At 39.7% G+C, this 11731-nt stretch overlaps 1 protein-coding gene across 1 annotated transcript in view; it reads right to left on the reverse strand.

Moving 5' to 3' along the window:
• The window catches only part of LOC107092583 (cationic amino acid transporter 2-like), a 20198-nt gene that overhangs the window by 1478 nt on the left and 6989 nt on the right, over window positions 1-11731 (reverse strand). The window contains exons 6-12 of the mRNA XM_015387146.1: window positions 11393-11615; window positions 11148-11284; window positions 8556-8658; window positions 8276-8406; window positions 7972-8138; window positions 4382-4490; window positions 1571-1659 (exon numbers count right to left, since the gene is read on the reverse strand). Coding sequence (XP_015242632.1) covers window positions 1571-1659; window positions 4382-4490; window positions 7972-8138; window positions 8276-8406; window positions 8556-8658; window positions 11148-11284; window positions 11393-11615 — 959 coding nt within the window. The remainder of the gene's footprint in view (window positions 1-1570; window positions 1660-4381; window positions 4491-7971; window positions 8139-8275; window positions 8407-8555; window positions 8659-11147; window positions 11285-11392; window positions 11616-11731) is intronic.

Consider the following 11731-nt stretch of genomic DNA (forward strand, 5'->3'; position numbering starts at 1 on the left):
TATATATACACATATACATACATACACACACACACACAGTCTCAATCACACCTTCCTACCCTAGAGCCCCCACTCACAACACACAGTCTCTGTGAATGAAAAAAAAAATCCCAACGTGGACGCTCATTCACACATGACACTCGCATCCAATAATCCCAGGACCGAGGACCTGGCGGCACCGGTGGCCGGTCCCGGGATTACCGGATGACCCATTAAGTGAACTTCAAATCCAGATGGGGGGGAGGGGAGCGGTGACACCGCCACACCACCCAATCTAGTTTCTGCTTCGGGCCCGGCCCCCCACCCTGCACCCGGACCAGACAGCACCCAGCAGAAGCCCCACCAGGGATGGGGCCCACATGTCCTGCACAGGCACACAAAACAAGACCCCCCCAAAATAATTCACCCAGCTACTTCCTCCCCCTCAATACACTATTCGCCCCTCCCTCCACCCCCCTTTGGGGAGAGCAGAAATGACAGCACCTGCAGGCCACCCAGGCCCCGCAACTGCCCCCCGCCAAGACCCTGGACCAGGCGGACCGCTATTCCTCCAGACCCCAGATTCCAGGCGGCAGGCAGCCTTTGCTCGAGAGCCATCCTCTACATCATGGGTCTTCAACGTTTTCTAGGACAAGGACCCCAAACTGATGGCGAGATGGAGCGGGGACCCCCTAATTATATATGTTGAATGAAATAGTGTTCTATCAAACTGGTCCTATAGTCACTCTATTACAGATGGAGTCATGTAATGAAAGTAATTCCTCTCTTTGATTTTATTAAAGTATTTCTGATTCCTGGTTGATGGGACAGGTGTTAAGAATGAAACGATGCCCAGCTTAAAGAGCTCCTGTGTGTCGCTGAATGTGTGCATTGATGACTGAAAGACATCTTCTGCCTCCATTTATCTGTTTAATACAGTGTGTTTTATTCATGTTAATGTGGATTTAAAGACTTTTCAATTAATGGAAAAATTGCAGGGGGGAATATAAAAAAAAAAAAAGTGTTATCAACCAAAACTTTGCGACCCCCATGCAGTACCTCTGTGGACCCCCTAGGTGTCACGGACCCCCTGTTGAAGACCTACGCTCTACATAGAGAGTAAATAGAAATCATTCAATCCACCTGCAAAATTGGCATTTGGAGTAAATGCACCTTTACAATCCTGAGAAACTATGATGCACTCAAATAATAAAAATAAGTGAACTAATTTTATATTACAAATTTATTTCATATAAATAACTTTTACAAAAAATTTGTTTTGAAAAAATGTTTTAACTTAAATATTAAACAAGTCGATATAAGACAACCTTGAATGACTGATCAAGCTATACAGAATAAAATGATCATTTTGTGTATTTTAGCAAGACTGGACTAAAATAGGCTTGTAGACCCATATTAGCATTAAACATACTTCAGATGAGACTGTCTAAAACTATCTGTAGCTCTGGCTGGAGCCTGAATAAAACATTAAAATGCATTTAAAGGTGATTTATTGATCATCTTAAAATCTTTGGACACATTATTTCGTAACTGGATATCAAGCAGCAGAAGTAACTACACTGTTATTTACATAAGCATTATGGATGACGCTGCGCATTTCCAGGATTCTTCGTCTTTGGCTGCTGTGACGAATCCCATAGCCAAAGTATACAGTCAATCCTGTAGGAAGAAGAAATAGCCCAAATATTTTACCCGTGCTTCATATAGTGTGTTTACAAAGGAGTCATCACCCAGAAATCGTACTTTTTCTTTGGTAACATTCGTGTGTTGTTATTGGGCTTCGATTGACATCTTTCAGAAAATCCTGAGTGTTTTTTTTGTGGGCTCGACGTTCAACCCATGAAAGCCCACGAGTTATCCTGTACTGACATCAATACTGGAAGGGTGCCAACATTAGCTCCCCTTGGAAAAACTCCAGCGCCATCAATTCCACACTATTCCACCAATCAGGGACACACTTGCAGATAGTCACAGAGTGTGCAGCTTGTGTAACTTTTTACCTATTTTTTAAGAACCAGGAATTAATAGTAAACAATCCATGGCAAAATGCTAGTGTGCCAACACCACATCCATATGCAGAGGTGTCAAGTAAAGTACAAATACTTTGTTACCTTACACAATTTTATTTTGTATGCAACCTTTTACTTCTAATCCTTACTTTTTTTTTTTTTTTTTTTTGCAATAATCTCTACTTTCTACTCCTTACATTTTCAAAATAGACCTGTTAGGTTTGTTTCATTTAAGCTCATTTTCATTGTGTCCTATTGGTATTTATAAAAAATAATAAAATCCATCAAAATAATTTACGGAAGCGTATTGAATTCTCCAAAGAAAAAAAGTCAGACGCTTTAACTCATAATTATGAGATCTTATCTCATAATTATGAGAAAAGATCTCGTTATTACAAGATCTTATCTATGTATTTGGTTATGATTACTTGAGCCAGCAATGAAGCATTTATTGAACAGGCCTTCATGATTACTTGTTAAGAATATCTGCATCTGTTCCACTGAACAGTTCTCTGTACCGAGGTCTGACCTGATACGCGTTGGAGCTCCGCTACTGTTTTTCACTTCATTAATAAAGTGCACAGCTGTAACCCTGGGATTACTACTTCTGTCAGCATGCAGCCATGTGACCATACGCAAAAATCTGTCAACAGCTCCATTAATGCAAATTCCATAGGGTTTTAGTTTTTCATATGAATCGACATGCTACATGAAGTTGGGACCTGGTCGTTTTAAATGATCTTGAAGCCTCAGCTGTTCTCCTTGAGGATCTAGGATTTTGAGAAGGTACTGTTGGACAGTTCTTTGGGACACTACTAAGCCAGCTGGAATGCAATTCAGATGCATTAATTTATAGCCGTAAAGCAGGGGTCTTCAATGTTTTCCAGCCCAAGGATTGCCAAACTGATGGCGAGATGGAGCGGGAACCTCCTAATTATATATATTGTATGATTGTGTTATATCAAACTGGTCCCATATTCACTCTATTACAGATGGAGTAATGTAATGAAAGTAATTTCTCCCTGGGATTATTAAAGTATTTCTGATTCCTGGTTGAGGGAGAGGTGTTGTGAATGAAACGGTGCCCAGCTTGAAAGAGCTCCTGTGTGTTGCTGAATGTGAGCATTGATGACTGAAAGACATCTTCTGCCTCCATTTATCTGTTTACTATAGTGTGTTGAATTCATGTTGATGTGGATTTAAAGACATTTCAATTAGTGGAAACATTTGCAGGGGGAGAATATATATATATAAAAAAATTCTAATCAACCAAAACTTTTAAGACCCACATTCAGTACCTCCGTGGACCCCCTAGGGGTTGCGGACCCCCTGTCGAACACCTCCACATTAAGCATCCTGTGCTGGCTCAATTGCTCCTTCCGGAACAATGCGACTTCCAGCAAGTCAAGTTTTTTTGCCTAAATAATTCTAAGGACTTACTGCGCAATGCTGACAAACAAAATCTTAATACCATCCACATTGAGGAATCTCAGTATTTCCTGGTGTCACATACCAAAAAGGAAATAAAAAATAAAATTAAATCTGACAATGCTCTCATTGTTCACATTTCATGTAGCGTAGCTCGGCAATGAATGTCCTTCCTAACCCTAACCCTTCCTGATCTCCTAAAAATATCTTATAATAATGAGATCTTATCTCATTATGAGATCTTATCTCATAATTATGAGGTAAAATCTCATAATTATGAGATACTGATCTCATATTTATGAGATTAGCTGTCTGATTTTTTTTCTTTGGTCAATGCAATACTCTTCCGTAATAATTAGTTTCATCTAGACAATTTTTTTGTGGTTGGAATGGGTGCTGCCCCAATTAGTTGTTCACCACATGCCAAAATAAATAGTTTTTCAAGATGATGAAAAGTTAAATTTGACACTGTTACCATTAGTTATAAATTAAGAAAATGAAATCTAAGCAAGGTTTCAGCCAGATTTGTAGAAAAATGTTCATTTAATAGAGTAGTGCAGTAAAGCTTCTGTCCATTACCTTTTTTTCCTGCATTACTTTTACTTTTATACTTTAAGTAGTTTTGAAAACTTCACTTTTACAGTTTTTCTTGAGTAAAAAGCTTAAGTTTACCCTCTAACTTCTACAAAAGTGTTTTTAAACAGAAGGATTTCTACTTCTACTGGAGTAAAAAACAATAATACTTTTGACATCTCTGTCCATATGTACACTCACGCCCACAACTCAAACTTGTGTGTACGAAAAAAAAGGGGGTGACTAAGGTGCTAGGAACAACTTCTGTTTTTTTTTCTCCTATTTTTTAAACAATTACTTAAATACAATTTTAGCAAGACTGTAGTTTTAAAGTACCAAGTTATGACTCCTTTAAAAAAGTACTTATTTACCGACTGCCATCCAAATAGAATAGCTAATCCATGTTTCTCCTCCAAGTCGAACCATCAGGTAGGTATTGATGAAGATACTAATGACTGGAATAAACGGAAGTCCAGGGACCTAAAAACAGATGAAACATGTGATTTGTTACTTCAAAGGAGATAGAGATTTGTTTTTGTTTTTTTGACAAGAAGGACGCACTAAAGAGAAAAAACAGAAAGGGGGCCTAAAGTATAAGTCAAGCACAGGACAGCCATCAAAGATTACAGCAATGTCTAAAAAAATAATAATATTGCAAAAAAGCTCAATATTTTAATCTTTAGTTTCACAAAGTGATATTATAGAATTCTGACACAAAATGAAAGTTCTCTTAAAACTTTTATTAATATGTATTACAGGTTTTATTGAAAAGGTTTTTACCTATTTGAGAGTCTGAGTTTATATAAGTCATAAACACATCCCTAATGCTGGGTGTTTTCCCCAGGCCTTAAAAACAGCAATTATCTAACTATTGTTGAAAAAGGGAGACTGCGATAAACTGCTCCTGCAGAACTACAGGCCCATCTCAAACGTTTCCTATTACTGTGAAAACAACTTTTTAAATTACGTAAATACACAAGTTGCAGTTTAATAGTTAGATGTGTTCTTAATGACCAACTGCTTTGACGTCTATCAGTCAGGTTTCTGTGCCAGCCACAGTACAGAGACTGCCCTAATTAAGGTGACATTCAGACTGTGGAAGAACAACGGTGCTGGTATTTCTCAGTTTTCTAGCTTCTCTTCATTGGCTTCCTGTTAAATCCAGAATTGTATTTAAAATCCTCCTTCCAAGCTCCATCTGATATCAGAGATCTGATTGTTCCTTATGTTCCTAACAGAGCACTTCGCTCTCAATCTGCAGGTTTACTAGTGGTTCCTAGAATTTCTAAAAGCAGAATGGGAGGCAGATCTTTTAGTTATCAGGCTCCTCTCCTGTGGAACCAACTACCAGTTTTAGTCCGTGAGGCAGACACCCTGTCTACTTTTAAGGCTAGCCTTAAAACTTTCCTTTTTAATAAAGCTTATAGTTAGAGTGGCTCAGGTTATCCTGAACTATCTCTAGTTATGCTGCTATAGGCTTAGACTGATGGAGGACCCCTTTTCATCATTCTATTTCTATTCTCCCATTTTGCAGTATTTGTTATTTCAATCTATAATGTTCTGCTCTGATATTTCTCTCCATCCTGGAGCTGATATTTCTCTCCATCCTGGAGAGAAATATCAGCTGTGCTGCTGCCATCAACACCTTTATTTATAAATGATGGAGCTCGGCCTGTTTTTTAGGGTAGTCCTGTTTCACTGTGACTAAGTGGATGTGCTCTCTTCATTTTCTGACATGGGAGCTGGCTTGGAGCTCGTCTGCCTGGCTGTGTGTTTCCTGGACGGGGCCGCCTTTGGAGCTAGTTAACGGTTACTTTTTGGAAGCTACTGTACAACCTTCATCTGAGTTGTTGGCTCTAGTGTCTTTTAATTTGCATAACACTGAACACTTTGGTGATCAAAATTCATCGTAGATGAAAACACCCCTTGCCTAATGACATTGCACCTCCTTTAGATCCATATAAAAAAAATAAAAAATCAGATTTTGAATTGTGAAAGCATTATATATGTAGGCATTTCAATCAAATCATGAGGGGTGTTAATTCTTGTCATGGGGAATAAGAATTCTGACATGCAATTGCATTGATCACCTGAGGATGGAACACCAAACAGGAGTCTGGCAAAATGTAAAACATTGATAAAGGCCTTGTTGGATCTTATTAGCACCCAAACACAACAGTGATGGATGAGAATTTTTTGGTGAGGGATTGCTGTTGAGTCACTGTAATTGGCTCGATTTCCTTAGAAAGAAAACTTTGAACTTATCTGACACCATACATTTGTTGAATTGTCTCTGTAGAGTGACCAGAGATAACATGTGGTGTGAATTGGTGATATAGAAATAACATGAATTGAATTGGCAATGCAGCACTGGATTGGCTTTTGAGGCAATGTAATTATCAAAATCAAGTGTGCTGCAACACAGGCCAGCGATACTTGAACCAGGATTAAGAATCATAACTCTAGGCCTACTTCCAATCAAGTAACTAGGGCTGGACTGGCCATTGGGCATACCGGGCATATGCCCGACAGGCTGATGCAAATTTTTAGGTTCTCATAATATCAAAAATGTGTTTATCATGGACTTTTTACTGTATGAATCTATAACAATCGGTTATCAACTTACCACATGATAAACTAAAGGATTTAAAAATAAACTATATCCAGCACAACAGTAACAAAAGGCATACCAATTTGAGTTTTAAATGCTTATACCTCTTCAGCCCTGCCCTCCCCACACTACTGAGTGAGGTGATTAAACTGCCATTTCAGGTGACAAGATTTGGAGGAATCATTTTGTTCTGGCCTGTGAAAAGTGATAGTACAATCACAGAAACAATGGGAGCGCAGAGAAAACAGGCTCCAAAGAATTCAATTGTGGCAGCCAAATATGTCAAAATAACATGTTTGTTCTGCACCACATAGACTGGAGCAGCAGGAAGGAGAAGTAGACTAATGCAGGTGGATTCAGTTGAGGAGAGAAATGTGATCCAGCAACAGACTGAGGAGGTCTGAAAGCTATTTAGAGTCCAGAAAGAAATTTTAATACTGGCAGACCTAGGATGAAAGAAAAAAGGGATATTTGTTTGTCTCACAAAAAAAAGTTTGCTTTTCATAAGCATGCAGGTAAAGACTGACTGGTCTGATAACTCATTTCATCTACCTGCTTATCTCTGCCCAGTCTAATTACTGTTCATCTGATCCACCTGCTTCAGTCTATATTTAACCAGCCTTCAAACCAGTCATCAGTGCCAGATTATTTGAGCCTGTGGTGAGAGATCTCTAGCCTTACTGAGTGTTTCTGAATGTCTGATCCTGACATGTTTAGCCTCTGGACCTCTTAGTCCGCTTGTTCATGTTCTGATCCGTTTTCAGACTCCTGATGGATTCTTCCCCTCTGTTAACAAAAACTTAAACAGTTTGCCTGACTCCATTCTGGATTTCCCTTTGGTACCTCTTCGGACCTCTGATCTCTTGGCTTTGACTATCGAGCAAGTCTTAAACACTGGCTTTGGCTTCGTTTTTTGGATTATCTGGCTTTCCTTCGTCTTTTCAGTTCTGATCCCTGCCTCTCCTCGGACCTCCAAGACACCAGCACCTGGGACTCTCTGGGCAGCGCCCGTCACAACCCCCATTTCAAAGGGGTGGACCCACTCAGGTCAGATTCAATGAATATGTTATTTAAGCAAAAACAAGGCTTTGTTGGGCTACTGTATTATCCCTGGAACTCAATGCTATTTCTGACATTTTGAATTCAACAAACTTCCTGGATGGGAAGCCAAACATCTTCAAACTTGGAAACAAAGTCAAAATTGTTTTTTTTTACTTTTTTGAATGGCTATAACCTGGATGACTGAGAATCTTCACCAGCATGTAGGAGCAAATGGTCTAAGTGAATTATCAAACAGTTCATACAAAGGGTGCATTACATTTATGTCTACTATGCAGTTATACAAGTTACCATAAAGGAGGCTTGAGATGTGCTCTGTGGATGTCTCCAGATAATAATGACGTCAAAGATGAGCATGAGCAGAAGGATTGAGACAAGCGTCAAACTCCAGAGCTCCTGTCTGAAAAGGGAGTCGATGGCTTCGCTCACCAGAACACTTAAAGCAACTACCAGCACCACTGGAGACAAATTAGATCAATCAGGAAAGGTTTGATTTTCTAATGAGGACAACATGAAAATGACAACTGCTAAATATAACTTGACAATGGATACAGACCACAATAGAATTGTCAGTGAAAGAGGAAGGATAACTCACAAATGATGAGCGTTGCTATTTTGACATTTTTAGAGGTGCGGTGAGTGGGTTGATGTGGAGGCCTGAGAAGTCCAATTATTGTGAATGGCTCAGTTTCTGGTTGGACATCAGGATTGGATTCCTCTTTGTACCTGCAATGACAAGTCAAACAAGTAAAGGTTTTTACATATTGAATCTTTTCAATGTCTGATTTCAAATAAAGGCTTAAATTACTAAAACCTGACAAAACAATCCTTTAGAAAGCTGTTAATGATTACAATCAGTTATTGGATAAACATACCTTAATAAAAGAACACATACTGCAACCAAAGAGTATGCAAAAACGGTCCCAATTGATCTCAAATCAACCAGTGCCTTTAGGTCAAAGAGAAGCACCATGAAAGCTGCCAAAAAAATACAAAAGGTGTTATTGTTGAATGCTGATCTAATCTAAAGCAAAGTCTGGCTTGTGGTTGCAGGCTTGTCTATTTTCTGTTCTGACACTTAAAGGAGGCGGTCACATTTTCCTGCTGCTCCTGCTCCTCCCTGCCTTTGCTTTGCTGTATCTTGTCTTTTCTGAGCTCTCTCTTCATATCACCTGAATTCAAACATTGGATCTGGTCAGCTGGTCCCTCAATGCAATCGATCAAATTTTCTCAACTAAAAGACAGGGAAAAGGGGACCCTTCCTGTCCTGCCGGGATGTACTTTGTGGGATACACCATGGACTCCTGGAAGGCTTGGAGGATGGTGTGTTTCACAACGCTGTCACTGGAGGATGTTGATGTATGGATTTCAGATTTATGATTCTCAGATTTCTCCTGTTTGGATTTGGAGGATACCTGTTGTATCTACAATTACAGATGATGGTAACGGCAATTTGGGCATTGATCTGGCTACCAGCAGCGGTTGACATGCTCTCAAAGGCTGTAAATGAGCAAGACCGTGAGCTGGGCGATATGCTGAGTGCGATTGAACACAGGTTGGCTGTGGTGATTGAACTCAGAGGCGAGATGGGATAATATCTTGGATGTGCATGCTCGCTTCAAGGCGGAAAAGCCCAACAAATTTGGAATATTGTTGGAATATTGAGCCAGAAAGAAAAGTCTCAAGGCTGATGAAAATTCCTATGCAACCTGCTCTAACAAACAATAAGTATTATTCTAGATTGGGCCTCCCCCGTATCAAGCCTCCCCTGGATGTTATGGCGGAAGGCCCCAGAACTGCCAAGAACTGAAGGGCCAGAAGTTATGAGCATCAAAAAGGCTTTTAACGCCTTTGATGTGAACGCAGTATAAGATGTGTTGAGTGTGATTGGTCACTATGCCCATAAAAGCTCTAAATAAATGAATTCCACCCATCTTATGATAGAACATTATGTACAATGACCTAAATATCCCAATCTGTGCCACATATATCAATTCATCTAAAAAAATATGGAAGATTTGAATAAAAAAAAAGGTACACTGAAAACTGTTGCTTTTTATAGCATTGACTTTTCAAATTAGACAACATCCAAAAAAGTAAAAACAAAATCCACTGGACTTTACTCCCAAGTTCGAAGACGTTTCACTTCCCATCAGGAAGCTTTTTCAATTCAAAATAAAAGAAATGGCATTGAGTTCCAGGTTTTATAGAGTGATGCTTATGAAACCTGTGAATACCCAAACTGGCCGTTTTTCAAATCAGCAAGGAAATACAAAAGACACTGTGAAATGAGACAATAGACTGTGCTGTTCCTCAGGCAAATAGAATTAACCTCGCCAGAGCCTCGCTAACAGTTCAATTGTGAGTGTTGTTCTCCTCTGCAGAGAAAATAAAACAATTTCTTCCTTGCATATTGGCTCACAGCGCTCATTTTACTTCACAACAAGCAGCAGCCCATAACGGTAAGATAAAACGCAAAAAAATAAAAATCGCCATCCCACATGCTGCTGGAGTCTCTGAAAAACTCAAGAGGATTTTCTCCAAATATAAAATCCCAGTACATTTCAAACCAAACAAGACCCTTAAACAGAGACTAGTGCATCCTAAAGACAAAACCCCCAGACTGAATATGGTGTATGCAGTTCAATGCAGTGAGGAATGCTCTGATCTTTATATTGGAGAAACAAAACAACCTCTCCACAGACGCATGGCCCAACACAGAAGAGCGACCTCCTCGGGACAAGACTCTCCAGTACATCTATACCTTAAAGACATAGGACATTCTTTTGAGGACCAGAATGTTCACATTTTGGAAAAAGAAAATAGGTAGTTTGAGAGGGGTGTGAAGGAAGCCATCTATGTTAAGAAAAAACTATTTTATACAGAGGGGGAGGGATCAGGTTTACAGCTTTCAAAAACCTACAATGCAGCAATTAAGTTGATTTCTTCCCGCCATAATCGAAACCCCCAACCTCCATGCAGGGGACCAAACATTTCGCCTGGGCAGCCAGGCCAAAAATTCCCTTTAACAACCCCTATTTTAGAGACATAGACAGGTATGGAGCATTGCAGGCTAACAAAAGAAGCCAAACGACCCCCATTCCAAAGGGGTGAACCCATTCATCCGTTTCAATTCGCATGTTATCTAAGCAAAAACAAGGCTATGTTGGGCTACTGTATTAACCCTGGAACTCAATGCTCTTTCTGACATTTTGAATTCAAAAAGCTTCCTGGATGGGAACTTGGAAACAAAGTCCAGTGTACTGTTTCTTTTTTTTTCTTTACTTTTGTGGAATGACTATGACCTGAATGACTGAGAATCTTCACCAACAGACAACATCAACTTCAAAATATCTAAAGCTTAACTAGAGCTAAACATTATTCTATTATAAACCCTAGAATTCCTTGCAGAATATTTTTGCAGGGTTATGTGAGTTAATTTTGGGTACAAAAGCAGATGGCCTTACCAGCTGCAGCTCCTGCAGACAGTGTGGCTAACACTGGGCTTTGCCTGGTGCTCATGTAGCGTAGTGGCTTGAAGAGCAGGCCATCTCTAGCCATGGCAAACATTATCCGTGGCATTGGAAACATCACGCCAAACAGACTGGGGAATAAAAGGAGTGGAAGCAGGGCTTACAATCACTATGGATACATTTCCTACACAACAATGATATAATTAAATTGAACCTGTTAGCAATTGACTGAAACATACCTTGTAGAGAGGGCACAGAGTGATCCTGCAGCCACTGCATATTTTGCAGGCTCCCAGCCAATATACTCAAAGGCCACTGGCAGTGGACTATGTGTGTCAAGCAAATAGTAGGGCATCATAAGTGTCAGGGAGGCCGAGATGCCAAAATAAGCCAAGAAGCAGATCAGCAAGGACAGCACAATCCCGAGAGGTATAGATTTCTGTGGATTCTTTACCTCTTCACCTATTAAAGCAGATCCTTCAGAATTATACATCACTATTTCTCATTAGTAATGCTGCATTCACATTGAGTGAGTTCTGGGCATCAATGTGTCTGATTTACATGCAACGTCTTGGGGG

This window comes from Cyprinodon variegatus, unplaced genomic scaffold (assembly GCF_000732505.1).
Source record: "Cyprinodon variegatus isolate N-32 unplaced genomic scaffold, C_variegatus-1.0 Scaffold386, whole genome shotgun sequence".
NCBI lineage: Eukaryota > Metazoa > Chordata > Actinopteri > Cyprinodontiformes > Cyprinodontidae > Cyprinodon > Cyprinodon variegatus.